Source organism: Plectropomus leopardus, chromosome 14, assembly GCF_026936395.1.
Source record: "Plectropomus leopardus strain MGB_pleo_1.0 chromosome 14, ASM2693639v1, whole genome shotgun sequence".
NCBI classification, from domain to species: domain Eukaryota; kingdom Metazoa; phylum Chordata; class Actinopteri; order Perciformes; family Serranidae; genus Plectropomus; species Plectropomus leopardus.
In genome coordinates, this window is record NC_142189.1 from 15,143,909 (window position 1) to 15,159,549 (window position 15,641).

Here is a 15,641-nt window from a genome sequence, read left to right on the forward strand (position 1 = left end):
GATCCTGTGATGTGGGCGTTTTGGGGTGTGATTTGTTGGTTCTCCCCACGCCAATTATGACTCAAAAAAGATCAGTCAAAGCCGGCTGAGGGTAATTACACTCTGAACAATCAATACATCTGGAGACAGACATCAATATCTCCACAGACTCCATCAGTGATGACAGTATCAAGATAGAGCAGTGTTTATGTGTCCATTATAGTGACTCATTTTGACTCAGTGAAAAATTGACACTCTGTATTGCAAAGTTGCTAAAATATGCAGGTTTGTCACTCTGAAATGTATCTTTCTTTTTCTCTTAGGGGATTGAGATAACATCCACTGGTTCCAGTAACCACTACGTGACCGGGACTGTTGCTGAGGTCAGGCTCTTTGATTTACTTTCACTGTTGACTCAACCCACACAGGGTTAATAACCATCTCAGTGCTCTTAACCAATCCTCTGAAGAGCAGTTGACTCAAACTTCTGCTCCTCTTGAACTCCAGACCAAAAGGTTAACTTCAACTACAGTTTGTCTCCTTGCAGAGAGCTGGGTGAAAAACCGCTTACATTCAAAAGAGTCTCACACTGTTTTATATCTGAACCGATTCTGTTTGTGCCGGCATGTGGGAGTCTAACAGGTTACAAGCTGTGACTCAGGTCTGTCTCATAATATCTGCAGGAGATAACACTAACATAGCTTGTTTTCGCTTCTCGTATTGGAAGGTTTTGATCTGTTGTTGCGCTTGTCTGTCTGGATTACTCATGAAAAAAAGGAACTAAAAGTATATTTTCAGTTAAATCTAAACTAAAGAAGAATTAGCAATTTGCATTTTCTTGACCTTTTTCCAAAAAGACAATAGTCCTGTTTACACAGAGATCATGCTATAGGGCCGCTACAAAGTCCTTTGTTATGCAGCCTTTGCAGTTTTACCCAGATCCAAAGCATCATGCCGCTCCAGGTTGGGATTTTATACAGCAAGCTGGCATCGTGGAAGAAAAAAAAAAATATGATGGCCATGACATGTAACAAAACAGTTACTGCCACTAGTATGACGTGTAACACTGGCAGCGCATTATAAACAATAACAATGGCATAACATGGCAGTAACTATCACTTACTGTGGCTGTGATATGGCAGATGATCTCGGCCTCTGCAGGGAGGTACAAGTAGCTCCCAAATCTCATTGTTTTCCCAATTTGCGGATATTTTTGGCTGCTGTTCTTTTAGCTGTTAACTGCTACCGTCTACTTTTTAAATCTCCCATTTTGGGTCGCACACGCAAGACGTCGTCAAAATATCATAACTGTGCCGCCCATGATGCAGTCCTGCCGGCTTTCCATTTACATAGTTTTCATTTTGGTGCTTTTTCTACCTACGATGGTGGCTTAAAGGTGAGGCCACTCTGTGCCCCCATTCTGCAATTGTACCTTTTATACATAATAGCAATGCGACTGCCTGTAATTTCTGCCTTGAACAGGCATTCTGAAGGGAGATATTAACTCTCTTCTATGTTTGTGACAATAAAATGTCAGTTAGTGGTTGTTTTCAGTATACAGTTAATTCTGCTCTGCACACTCAAAATATAACATTTTAATTGGCATTCATTTTTTATGAAAGCATGAGCCCCGAACGAGGCAGAAATCCCCTTGGAAGTACTTTTGTGTGCCACATTATTTTTAGCTGCTGGCTTATCTTTCTTTGCCTCACTGCTTTGAAACTGAGACCAATCTGAGCCCTTCTGCTGCAAAAATATTTTGCATTTATAAATATCTACTTGAGGCTGATTGGACCTAATGTTGCTGACTGCAAACTGCCTGTAAACAAAGCAACATCTTGCGGTACATGTCACATCACAGCCTATTATATCAGCTTTATCTATAATTTGGAGATAAATTGTGCAATAGTCTACTTTTTTCATGGGTTTAAAAGCAGTGTCAAACAGACTCTCTCTCTGAATAATTAACACTTACAGAAGCTGGTTGTTAAGATGGATTTGAAAACAACTCAAGGAAATTTGCCATAGAGAAAGCACAGATACATGATTTTGTGAGAAAGCCAAAGATCAGTTGGATAAAGAGCTTGTAACATAAACTCTGGAGCAATGGAAAGACGGAAGAGTATTTGTCAGCCAGAATAAGGAGGGTTTGTAAAATGAGTGCAAGGGCAGCTCTCCTGTGGGACAGAAAGATGGAAATGTTATTTTTCCATGATGTCAACAGCAAAGTACCCTCGACTCCCCTGCTACTGCAGTTACATTAATACGGCCGGCTGCTAAGAAGAGACGTGACCACCGGCCACAAACACACAGAACAGCCTGCATGCATCTTTGTGCAGCCTCACACAGAAAAAGTAGCCATGTAATTAGGATATCAACGTGGGTGCCGTAATGTTTCATATGTAATGCGCAACGTGTCAACCGAATGTGTCACAAAGTCATTGTTCCATTTCAAATAATCACCTTTGGGTTTTCCTCAGGACAACATTAGGGGTGGGCGATGTGACAATACTGCAATACTGCAAGACAATATGAATTTTACAGGTTTTGTCACACGATGGTAGCTATTCCTTTGTGGTTGTATTAAAAAGATTTCAGATGATTTCTCTTGATTTAACATGCATTTGATTCACCAGATAAACCACAAATAGCCATTTCTGTCTGTTGTTTCCATTTATTTTCACCACATACAGTTTTTAAGTCTATTTTCCAGAAAATATACTTTTTTGAGATGCAAATATTGATGTTTATTTAACACATAGAGGAATGTATTTTAGGGTCTTCATTTGTTTCTAGCTTCTATTACAACATTGTAAAAGTTATTATTAACTGCCAGATCATAGAAATAACTGTAAGGATTATTGTTCAGCTTTGTGAATGTTCTGTATCAAGTTTCTGCGGTCATAAGTCACAAATAACCAAATGATAATAATATATGTCTATATTGCACACATACACTGTAAAATCTGACAAGTTAGTCTTACTTAAAAAAATTGAGGGAAATAATTGCCATAAAAAATATAAGTTAGTCTGACTGGACTATCTGCAAGATATTAAAAAGAAAAAATAATCTGATTGACAGAGAGGTGTGGCACTGTTTACTCACAAAAAGTTGGTAAACTTCTCTCCAAGGCGTAGTAACTTTTATGTATTTAGTGTCTGGACTGAGTGTCTGGTATTTAGTGTCTGGACTGAGTCAGGATTTCTGCAAGTTCTGTTTTGTATATATTTAGTAAATAAAACTAAATCCCTAAATATTGTCAGATTTTGTAGTATATGTAACAGGGGTTGAAAAGTAAGCCCTTATACAAAAAAAAACAACTCCCCCTACATCCACAAAACATCAAAATGTTCAGTACAAATTAAGAGTATTATTTGTCCCTAAAAGTAAAAGGAAATACCAAAAGTTGCACTGAACTATATTTAGCTGGGATGATTTATCATGAGCTCTTATTTGTGTTGTTTATCTCTCCTGCTGCAGCCTTCAACTGATGCCTATTTGAAGATTTTGGCCGGTGATGAAGTGATTCAAGTCAATGACCAGATAGTGGTGAGTGTTACAATATATATAGTATTTGTACACAAGTCTGCATGTATATTGAATGTCCACTGCTCCATTGTACTGTGTATGCGTGGTCGTCTCAGTCCAAGGCTTTGTCTTAGCTCAGTGGCTGCGACAAACCCGTGTACTGTTCCTGCAAAGTGTTTCCGTGTCTGAAGCAATGACCTTCAAAGTGGAATAATTGTGTTTTGCTGCGTCAGGTGGGCTGGAGCAGAGCTAACCTCGTGAAGAAGCTGCGGGAAAACCCCAACGGAGTGACTCTGGTCCTGAAGAAGATTCCTGGGTCGGTGCGACGCAGGAGCCAGTACCAGCTGTCCTCCACACAGGTCGGGGATCATTAAAATCCTCCTCCACTCACCTCATCACTCCATCTTCTTCTCAAAGTAGCAAATTAGTAGTGTGAATATATTGTGATTTATGAAGAAAAATGTTTTCAGTTGCCCTTCTTGCCAGGAAATTTGTAATGCTCATATTAATTGTACCTAGAGGGTGATGATCATAATGATGCTTGTTAAATTCCCCTTGACTAACACTTTGGTTCATGATGAAGTGTCTTAAGGGAACTATTATGCGTTTCCTTTTTTTTAGGTCATATCTTAAATGTTATAATGTTGGATGTTCATGTTAAATGTGGCCAGTGTTTTCAGATAATGAGGTAAAGGTGTCTAAAAGTTATTCCTGTGAGCAAAAACCTCAGGCTTCAGACCATTCTGAATATTACAATAAAATCATAATAAACTTTATCTACATAGCACTGCTTAAAACACAGTGACTTTACAATAAAACCAAACACAAGGAGAATCCAACAAACTAAACTGACATACAATGTCACCAAAATAAAAGACAAAATACAATAAAAGATTTAAAACTAAATTCAAGATAATAAATAAGAATTAAAACCAGTAAGATAGCAATAAAAATAGACAGGCAGCTCAGATAAAATCAGGGTATGGTTTCCGATAAAAGTACGTTTTACGGGACTAGACTTTAATGAAAAACTGTTTCTTTTTTTCGAGACAAGCAGATGTCAGCCCTTGACAGATTTCTTTAAATCATTATATCTTATTTCAGATCATTTTCCTGCTAAAACATGTCTGGTTGCGAATAATTTGGTTTAGGTGCTTTTATTGCTGTTTTTTTCACTTTAGAAAGCGTCACTATATTCTGTTACAGTCATTTCTCAGCTGCAGTTAAAGTGCAGAGACACAGAGAGTGCAGATGGGGAAGCCCCGGACATACGGACCAATCAGAGCTGGCTGGGCTTTTTCAGGAGCGGGGCTTAAAAAAACGGGCACCAAAACGTCTCAGACAGAGGGTGAATATAGGTGTTCCAAGCACAAACAGTATGAGGAAATAAAGTGTCTTTTAAACATGAAAGCATGTAAATATGCTCAAGTAGAAACCAAAAATACAAGTATGAACCTGAAAATTAGCATAAATAGGTCTCCTTTAAAAACTAAATGTTACATGAATACTACTATAGATGTTTCTGGTTCCACCAGGAAACTGCACAGAAGTAACATGCTGATTGCCCTGTTCACAAAAAGATGAATCTTTTTCAGTTTGGACACTCAATTAGCAGTTTTTCTTGGAAAATGATAATTTTGCACACACAATATCTAAAAATGCTGCTTTAAAAAAAGCAGAATTTCCAGAAGCACCATCCAAAACTTACTTTAATATCTTGATATTTCATGACCAGTATCCATAATTACATTTGCTGTCTCATCTAAGCATCTTTACCATCAGCCACATTTTGACAGAGTATTCAGAAAAACTGTGTGTTAATTTCATTCTTCTTGTCACTCATACTTTGCCTCAGACGCTTGTGGGCTTGAAAACTTCATTTGGAAATCGTGTAATCGTTTGTGAAGCCATTAGAAGAAACCCCAAGCCAACAGCGTTATTGTTTCACACAATTTTCATTTCCTACCACTTAGTTTCCGTTTAGGATAATGACACCCAGAGGTGAAACATGAAATCATCCTTCACAAACTGGATTGTTTACACGGTTTGTGTCAGGGGAACCTGAAGCATCCCTGTCACGAGAATCCTGTCTGCCATTTCCGTTTCACATCTCTCGGGATCCGTTTCCATGAAAACTTACTCTCAGTAGTCTCTATGGCGACTGTTGTACACACTGAATTACATACTGAATCTCAGCACACACACACACTCTGTGCATTTCACACACCGCCTTGTGACTATTGGCATGTTATCTCAGATCTGGCTGCCGCCGTAGGGTGAGAAAACACACATAAGGAGATGTGAATCAGCTGTGTTTTTCAGCTCTGTATTGATCTCACTAAATGCCCGAGACTTTCACAGACTCTGTGTGTGTGTGTGTGTGTTTGCTGTCTCATTTCCCAAAGCACAGAGTGAGCGCATGAAGACCTGAGGAGAAATCTGCTATCACAGTTCACATGACACCCGTCTCCTTACCCCACTGTTAACCCATAAATACACACACAGTTTAGTCTGCAATCTCACATACTTTTATTTGTGCTGGTTTCTTTTCAGAAGGAGGAAGAGGAGAAAGAAGAGAGGTCAGAGGAGGACGAGGAGGAAGACGAAGAGAATCCGAGACACTCCATATTTGAGAGAGTAGCAGCTTCTGTCAGGTCCCTGTCTTTTAGGTGAGAGCATAAATTAGCTTTTACTCTTTCAATTTGCTTTTTATCTTAATATTTCTGGCTGTGTTTGGTCAATTGGGGGCAATACAGGAATTTAATTTGTAGAGCGAAATGATTCATACCGCCAAAAACATTAATACTCAAAAATACAAAGATTTTTCTAAATAAATCTGTTAATATTGAATAAATAATCAATAATAATCAAGTTTTGTTGTGCTGCGTTCAGATGCCTTTCACAAGCATTTGAACCTTTGGAACCGAAGAAAATTGGTTTGATTTGTTTCAAAAACATGTGAACTTGATGTTCGTGTCACTATCATAAGACATCTCTGATGTCTTTACCATGAATTATTTTTAGCACTTTCTTAATCCTCTTTTCTTGATCACTTTTGTTATTTACTTTTTTTGTCTTTTGGGCCATTTCTTGTTAAGTTGCTCATTACCTTCTTTCTTGTTTTTGAAAGAAACAAGTCAGTTTGCTCAGGTTTTAAAGGGTTAAAGTAAGCTTGAGGAAATAATGAGAACAACATTAAATGTTAATAGAATTTTATATGTTAGAGGAAAACTTCAACAGGGTTCCTTTGATCATAAAACACCATACATGACAAGAATATGCAAACTAAAAAGCGAATGAAAGAATTTCTTAGAAGCAAATCACCTATCTTGGTCCTCCCACATAACAAATAAAAGACGTTGCTTAGAAATGTAATAACTCTACATATCAGAGCAGGTTGGACATCAGTTTGTTTCACTAAACTACCAAGGATTTACTCAACAGGCCTGAACCTCCCACGAACCCTTTTGACCTCGTTATTCTGCCAAGACCTGGTAGGTTTACGATGAGGTCATACTGCAAATGCCATAAATTCCACCAAACACACCCACAACCCCCGGCTGACTGGAAATGAGAGAATAGGAAGAGATGAGCAGTAAGATGAATAGATGAGGGAGTTTTGGAGAGATGGAGAAAGACACAAACAAGGGGGGAAAAAAGGAAAAAATGGGAGAAGGGAGGAAAAAGAGTGATGGAGAGGAAAGAGGAGACGGTGAGAGCTGATGGAGAGCAGGCGTGCTCAGATAAATGGAGGGAGTGGGTGTGGATGGTGCATTAAGGTTGTAAATAATCCTGTCACATCCTGATAAACTACAAGTCCAGTCTTAAGAAAGAAAAACAAGTAGGAAGTTTACTGGCAAACATATTGGAGTCATATTTCACCTTGCTAAAAGAAAACACAGGTCAATTCTGATGTCTCATCTCGTACCGGTACGACTGTATTTCAAATCTCAGACATGATAGCCTTTCTATGTTGTTTTTGCTATTTCAGGAAAGCCATCCACGGGCCAGAGGTACAGCAGCAGCCTATGGGACAGGAGGAATCAGAGCTGTCCTCTGACAGGGAGCGGGAGGGGAGTCTGACTCTCACTTCATACCAAAGCCAAGAGGGGAGGCTGTCACCGAGACTTTCAGCCTCAGGTGAGAAAAACAGAAGGAGCTGGGGTTTAAAGCAAGACCGCATCTTGTTTCAGTTGTTGAGGCTGGATTTTGGATGGAACATAAAGCAGAGAGGGGTTTGCAGAGACAGAGGCTCTTTGTTAAAGAGAAATTAAAGAATAAATACCACTTAAGGAACACTTCACCTCCTAAATGACCATTTGTATAACAAATCCTAACCCAGAGCTGCTCAGGGTTCCCACAAGTTTCCATTAAACCTCAAATTGCACAAAAAAAGTTTTTAAGCTCGCATGATTTGGCAATTCGAAAAAGCTATATTTTGCAAAAATGCAACGGAAACACTTTTTTTCGCTTTTATAGGTCACATGATGCTATGACTATGCGCTTGTCGGCCGAAAACAGCAAAGCAGGCGCTACAAGAGATGTTACTGCATCACATGACTCTCAAAAGTTGAGAGGATCATCCAGAAGTTTTGCATCTCTCAATTCCCTTGCAAAATTGTGGACTATCACCTCCCAGAATTCACTCATACGTGGCCACTCCCATGTATAAGGGGCTTGCCTTTCCATTATCCATCCATCCATCGCCATGTTTCTTTCTAATGTTATTGCGAGAGGAGAAGTTGCATAACATCACTCACAATGTTTCATGGACATTTTGAAAATATTGTAAATTTTGCACAAATCTGTAACGGAAACCCGCCTACTGTCATGAAATTCTTGGAAAAGTTTTGAAATTAGAAAAACAATGATCAATTAGGGGATGAGGTATGCCTTTAAGTTGTACAAATAAATCAGAAAATGTAAAATAATGTAAAGAAGGACATTTTTAATTGTCTGTCAGTAGCTCATGTATTTAAGGAATTCAAGGAATGTTTTAGTCTTGGATTGTGCACCTGATTGTCTTCTTAAATCACTTTTTTATCCAAATGAAAAGAGCAGAATTTTGAGGATTGTTGTAGGTGATGTTGGTTTGCATTTTGCGGTGACATTAAAAGGATTTAAAACTGTAATATCACATAGATGAGACGACAGCAAGTCCCAAAATTCTCTTTTAATGGGAAGGCAGTCAGAGTAATTGTTAGTGTGGCAGATTCATTAGCACTTGTACTTTGCACACATGAGTTTGTCGCCTGGATACGGTGAAGTCTACTGTATGAACGAGTGTTCAATGTAAATCATTTACTGCTGACACAGATTACGTGTTAATTATGATGCTGAGTTTAATAGTTGCATTTATTCATACAGTTACATGTGTTTTTCAGGAGAGTTTGAGAGTTTGGACAGTTTGAGGCTCTCCCCAGGAATAAGACGAGACCGCTCTCGTTCACCCAGAAGTCCCTCTCCCTCCGTGGGATTCGGTTCGTTCAGAAGTCCTTCACCTCTACCGGCGATCAATCAGGAAAGAGCCAGCGTAAGTTCCTGCCCTGAAATGGTGGGACACACGGTGAGAGATACCAAATTTTGCTACCAGACATTTTAAAACATTTTGAACCACACTTTTGATGTTTCAATTTGAATGAAACACAGAATGAACTCGGTCGGCTTCTCTTTTCAGGGCAACAAGGAGACAAAGAAGAGTTCTTCAAAAGGTAACAGTTTATGCTGTAATCCTACAGTACATGAATGTGAGCAAAATACTCCACTACAAAGCTTTGGTCAAGACCATCCTATGCAAGTCTATAATATATGGAATTAATAGGGTCCTTGGTGGTCCCGGCCAGTTTAAGATTAAGACGAAAGTGAATCAAGCCCTATTTTAAGATCAGAATAGGGAATAAACATGTCCATTATTTATAGAAAATGTCTTTTTGGTTTCACCCTTCCAGGCATGACGACAGCTCAGAGTCGACGCCGTGTGTCCTGTCGCGAGCTGGGTCGACCAGACTGCGACGGCTGGCTGTGGAAGAAGAGGAAGGAGAACATCTTCATGGCCCAGAAGTGGCAGCGCTTCTGGTTCATCCTCAAGGGACCTTCCCTTTACTGGTACACCAGCCAACAGGTGGGAATAAAACTTCATCGATTTGTGGTGTTTTTGTTGTATTATGGTTTAGTAGAAAGTAGAAAAAATTAACATATAGATTTGGCTTCTTTACTCGATGTTAAAGCATTTAGATATTACCCCCTTATGTCTCTGTTTCATGTGGGACACAAGTCATATGAGATGTGCAATGACTGTATTTTACTCAAATTTAAGATTGGTCTTAAATTTTATTCAGAATGGGAAAAAAAATCTTAAAAAGTCTTAAATGTAACTTGCCTGAAGCTGTTGGAATCCTGATAATTCTCAATTGGAAAAGAGGCAGAAAAAAGGCACAGAAAAAAAATCACCTAGAATCACCAAGATGTTTGCGCTGATCTTGTATTATCACAAGACCTATATTTCGCTAAATGTGGTTGGTAATTTGCATTGAAATTTTTACTTGACAAATTACGATCATGATATATGTGCACAGGATTAAGATCAGACAACCTCTGCAATTATTACAAATTACAAGAGGTTGCCAGTCAGTAGTAGTCTTGTGTAAATAGGGCTTTAGTCTTATGTATAACTTGATAAATTGTATGTTTATATATGTTTTTTCTGCAGGATGAGAAGGCAGAGGGTCTTGTCAATATAGCCAGCTATGACATAGAGAGTGCTGGAGAGCACAAGAGAAAATAGTGAGTATGAACTCAATGATGGATGCTATTAACATGCTTATAATCCAGGAATATTCAAAAATTTATCAATAGTCTGAAAGACAGAGTACTTTAATCACAACAAATCTCAATCTTTTAGGTGCCAAAGGGTAGTTTGAAACAGAAACTTTACTGTTCCCCTCAACACTGGATGCTCTGTTTTGGCTTTATGCAACATGGCCTATGTAATGAACGTGATGCAGGAATAAAACCTTAATTTTCTCTATTTTCAAACTTTCAAAGAAAAAATGCTTGTTGTATCTGAATTTTTGGAATCTGATCTTTTCTGGTTGGAGACGGGGACTGAGAATTTCCTCACTGTGTGTATTTGTGTGCACGTCGGCATGACTTATGCGTTTTAATATCTCAATGAGGAGAATCATGTTTGTGCCTCCCTCTCTCTCCTTTCTCTCTATGTCTTCTCTCCCTACAAGCGTGTTTAAAATGTGCCACAAGCGATTTCAGAACTTCTTCTTTGCTGCCGACAACGTCAGTGACATGAGCAAGTAAGTTGGATCGATTACAACCAAAGGAGCCTGTCCTCTTTCTTTCTTTTCCAGAACCTTAACAGATGAGCTGAAGCAGCTTAATTTGCAAGTTTAGCCTCCAGCAAACCATTTCTTGCATAAATGATCAGCTCTGAAATGCATCACTATCTAACGGTAGACAAGGTGCTTCTTCTACAAGACATAATGTCTTCATTCATTCTTTTTTGCTACCACTGAGCATGGTAGAGATGTTAAATCAGACTCTAACAGGTTCTGGTCTGCACTGCCCCCTACAGGTGGCTTTTGAGGATCCTTTTTGTTCAGTTTGAAGGAATAATCACTTAAGATTACTTGAAGTGAATTTGCTTTGTCTGTGTTGCTTGTTGTTTTCTTTCTGCAGGTGGATTAATTCTCTGATTACAGCCATACAGAAGCACAAGAAGTTTGACACAGGCGCAGATACTGAAGAAGGTGAGGAAATATTCTTCTTACAAAATGTCTTGCAATACTTTTGGTGCAAATATAATCAATTTTACTTGACTTGAAATTTAAAATTACTTAATTTGACCAACTGAGAATGCATAATGAGGTGTCCTGAGATAGCAAAAAGATGGGCAAGATGGTCTTGTTTCCATCTCTGAGTCCATCATGTCCAAAATTAAAACGCATCAATCACAGCATGGCTTTTTATAGGAGGAAAAAAATCATGTATTTATTTATGTATTTATTGATAAATTTATTGAATTTTCAATAATAAGGAAAAAATTCAATAAATGTAATGAACACCAAAATATAATTTATTTTCAACTTCCCATCCTCCATCAACCTCTGGAACATAAAATAAAACACACAAGAAATAATAATAATTTTAAAACGTAAAATAAATAAATATAGTTCATAACAGTAAGAAAAACAGAATAATAAGATAATAATACAGAAAAAAAGTTGAGGGCAGTCATTTTTTTTATTTTAATGGTTTATGAATCATGATAATTTCACCAGCCAGAGTTTACTTGCAAAACAGGACGTGCATAATTACTGTTGCTATGGTTGCCTACAGTGATTTTAGTCCTGCCAGCCAGTAAATAAATGACTATAAAAGTTAACTGTGCTACACCTAAATGTTTTGAATATACTGCAATGTGATAGTATAGTATAGTAGTAGTATTAAATAAATACCTGTGTTTACTGACAGAATGTTACAGTGAGACTGAATCAGAGAGCGAGATGTCGCCTTCACCTCGCAGGAGAAACAAGGTCGGTACAGTTACATGTGCATAAAAACATACAACATTTGCAGTACCATTCTTATTGTTGTGTGTCTCATTTTGGGCAGCAAAAAGTGCAGTCCCACACTCTGCCTCGCTCCAAGGGGAAGACGAAGGTGCCATTATCCAGTCCTGGGACAGGGGGCAGCAAAGGAACAGGTATGTGCTGTATGACTCCGTCTCTGCTCTTTTCTTATTTTCTCCCTTAATGAATGATTTCTTTAATCTATGACGTCCCTCTGATGGATGTTTTAATTTGAGTGCAAAATTCATTTTTTTTACAACATGCTGTTATCCTCCCAAATTGTTACCCTGTGGGTGTTTTGCCTGATCAACTGTCAACAAATGATGTTGTCAGCCAAGTCCCTCTTTTCTATTTTCTATCTAATCCCATCATTTTTGTCTCTCCCTCTACTATTATTTTTCCTCTCTGTGTCTTCATCCCTGGTAGAAGGAGGACAAGTGGATGAAATGGGCATGATGTTAAACAACATAAAGGAAGGAGGGGTTTCTCTGACAGGCCAGGAGCAGCCGCTTACACACGACCACTTCAGGAAATCGTTCATTCGACGCAATAAGAACCCTGTCATCAATGAGAAGGCGCACACGCTGCGGGCCCTGCAGAGCACACTCAAGGTGAGCAGAGAAGTCAATGACATATTGACACGGGTTAAAATACTCTCACTGTACCGAAGTTGCTGATTTAAAGGGGCAGTTCACCTCAAAATCGAAAACACATTTTCCCTTTCACCTGTAGTGCAGTTCATTAATCTAGATTGTTTTGGTGCGAGTTGCCAAGTGTTGGAGATATCGGCCATAGGGTGTCTTCTCTTCAATATAATGGAACTAGATCGCTCTCAGCTTGTAGTGCTCAAAGTGCAAATACGTTTGAAAAACTCAAAATCACTGTCTCTTTCATGAAATCATGAATAATCCACATACTGTGTTGAGAGCAGTTGCATGTAGGAACTATTTTCTAGCTACCAATCTAAACCCGTCAACCGTGTCAGAGGCAGAAGGAAGTGTGCATCTATTTACAGTATGGGATCTTCTTATAGATCCCATACTGTAAAACAAAATCCTGAAGGGGACTGTCTAGTTCCATTATATTGGAGAGAAGGAAGACATCTCTATGGAAAATATCTCCAACACTGTCGAACTCACACCAAACAATCTAGACTGATAAATAGCACCACAGATAAGAGAAAAGGATGCATTTTTGATTTGAGGATGAACCGTCCTTTTAAGTAGTTAATCGACAACGTTAATTCAGTATTTGCCAGTTAGAAATTAGTGTTACTTCCTTCCTTTTGACTGAAAGACAAGGAAGTAAGAATGAACTGATATCAAATAACAGTCTTGTACAGCCAGTTGCTCTCAGACAGTCAGAATCAAGTTTCAATCTCAAGTTTCACATTTGAATAAATATCTGTAAGGTGACTGAAGCCTGTTTCTCTCCACAGGCCAAAGAGGTGGAGCTGCTGCAGATCAACAAGCTCTTAGAGGACTCTGATATGACAGCTGTGAAGTATCGGCAGTGGAAGGAGCAAAATGAAGAACTAGTTCAAGAAATTGAGAGACTGGCCGCACTCAAGGCCTCCAAAGCAGCGGACGATGCTGCAGTGCAGGACACTCCCACTGAAGAGGTTGCCTTGGAAACTGTGGCTAAGGAAACAGCCACCTTAGAGACAGAAGGCGCGTACAGACTGAGCCTCAGCGACGGGGAGCAGCTAGTGGACGCAGGGCCGTCTGACGTTCTCCTGGAGATCCCACAGGGTTCTCCGAGCACCAGCCCAGTGTTAGAACTGTCTCTGGGATCGCTGCAGGATTCGATAAACAAGCAGCTGAGTGAAATGGTGGAGAGTGGAGAGCCTGCAGAGAACTACTTCTACATTTAAGACGCATCACTGCAAAATTGCTCTGTTTACTACAATCAGGCAAATGAGAGACATTTGTCATGCACTGTGTGTGTGGGAGAGAGAGGTGTGTGTTTCACTGTGTCCTCTGCTGACATTAGGATTAGTCAAAATTGCCATTAAATCAGCACTTTAATCAAGTGAAATGCATCAGTGCAGATTTAGATTCATTCACCAACACAACAAATACGACAGGTTTACAACAGAGACAAGAACAATTTGCCAAGTGTCTGAGTTCAGTGTGTATTTATGGGATTCTAAGGCCGTCTTGTTCTTCTAACGATAGAAAGTAGAACTTTTCTTAGAATTCAATTTGTAATATAAGTCATGCCTCTTTTAATGAGATATGTAAATACAGTTTTACTATAAATACTGTATGTATTTGTTTATTGACATTACCTTAATAAAAGGTATACATTGGAAATATTTTGCACAGAAAATTTGCTTCAGAGACACGTTGTTGGTCAAGGTTTTTCCTTTGATTAGATTTTATCCCTCTTGCCCCTGTGGAGAACACTCTTTACCACATACGTATTTATAGACGTATGCATATGAACCCTATAGTGGAGCTGTATGACAGTTCTGGCTCTGCGTTACTTATTGCTCAAGGCTGCCCTGAATGCATGGAGACAAGTGGAGACTCCCCCGAGCGCTGAGATTTCAGAGGTGGCTCTGCACATTTTCATTGTAATATTGATAGGCTCAATAAAAAAGGGAGCATGATGATCATTGAACTGTGTTGTGAAGTTCCTGTTGTGCTGAAAGATAAGGACAACTGAATGGGAAAGGACTGACTAACATTGATAAAGCAGATATTTAAAAAAAAATAAAATAAAAAAAATATTTATTTCTGCATTTTGTTTTTGAAGTTGGGTCTGAAAAGCTTGCCTTTATATGTATCTTTTGTGCATGAATGTGTGCAAGACTTTGCTTTGCATCTTGATTTCAGTGTGCGGCTCCTGCAAGGTGAACTTCACCGAATAGATAAAATGTAGAAATTGTTTTGTGAGTCTACTTGCTCTTTTGACATCAGTCATGCTTGATATTTTCTAATCAGTCTGCAGTACAACAGTGCTGCAAGAGTCTAAACTATTAGTTGAAAACAACATAATGTATGTTTTGCATGCTGCAACATACAGAGCATTCAGACTCAGACACTTTTGACTGATTTTTTTGCATCATAAGGTACGGAGTAATGCAGGAGACTGCAGGCAATGGGAACTCAAATAAATCACTTTATAATCTAGATTTGAGCAGGGCTTAAATACAAACTAAACTGCCAAGGAGTTGAAGTGCAGGTTGAGATCAAGGGCAGAGGTACTCATGTGAGGGGGATAAGGTGATCAGGAACAGGGAGGGAGCTGATTGACAGGGAGAAACTCTGGAGCAGGGAAAGACTAACGAGGCTGATGCAGAGCAGGTGTGTAGAAGGGCAGATGCGAGGCAAAAAAACCACAGTAATGACAGCCCACCCTCCCAAAAAAATAAACCAACTGGAATGAAAACAAAGTAAAATTTAAATAGCTCTGTATACACATGCAACTCAGTCCAGTCTTGCCAAAAAGTCTGAGGGCACCAGGACACAGCAGACTGTGATTAAAATATTTTTATCCTTATCAGTCTGCATTCAACCACCATATGACAAAATATATTTTAGAAA

At 38.9% G+C, this 15,641-nt stretch overlaps 1 protein-coding gene across 1 annotated transcript in view; it reads left to right on the top strand.

Moving 5' to 3' along the window:
* cnksr1 (connector enhancer of kinase suppressor of Ras 1) overlaps positions 1 to 14,715 on the top strand; it is a 32,316-nt gene extending 17,601 nt beyond the window's left edge. Inside the window, exons 7-21 of the mRNA XM_042500749.2 lie at positions 303 to 362; positions 3,461 to 3,529; positions 3,742 to 3,867; positions 6,062 to 6,177; positions 7,500 to 7,648; positions 8,893 to 9,074; positions 9,186 to 9,219; positions 9,457 to 9,629; positions 10,218 to 10,291; positions 10,744 to 10,815; positions 11,198 to 11,268; positions 11,993 to 12,054; positions 12,134 to 12,224; positions 12,517 to 12,701; positions 13,529 to 14,715. Of these exons, the coding sequence (XP_042356683.2) occupies positions 303 to 362; positions 3,461 to 3,529; positions 3,742 to 3,867; positions 6,062 to 6,177; positions 7,500 to 7,648; positions 8,893 to 9,074; positions 9,186 to 9,219; positions 9,457 to 9,629; positions 10,218 to 10,291; positions 10,744 to 10,815; positions 11,198 to 11,268; positions 11,993 to 12,054; positions 12,134 to 12,224; positions 12,517 to 12,701; positions 13,529 to 13,963 (1,899 nt within the window). The 3' untranslated portion in view covers positions 13,964 to 14,715. The remainder of the gene's footprint in view (positions 1 to 302; positions 363 to 3,460; positions 3,530 to 3,741; positions 3,868 to 6,061; positions 6,178 to 7,499; positions 7,649 to 8,892; positions 9,075 to 9,185; positions 9,220 to 9,456; positions 9,630 to 10,217; positions 10,292 to 10,743; positions 10,816 to 11,197; positions 11,269 to 11,992; positions 12,055 to 12,133; positions 12,225 to 12,516; positions 12,702 to 13,528) is intronic.
* The last annotated feature ends 926 nt before the right edge of the window (positions 14,716 to 15,641 follow it).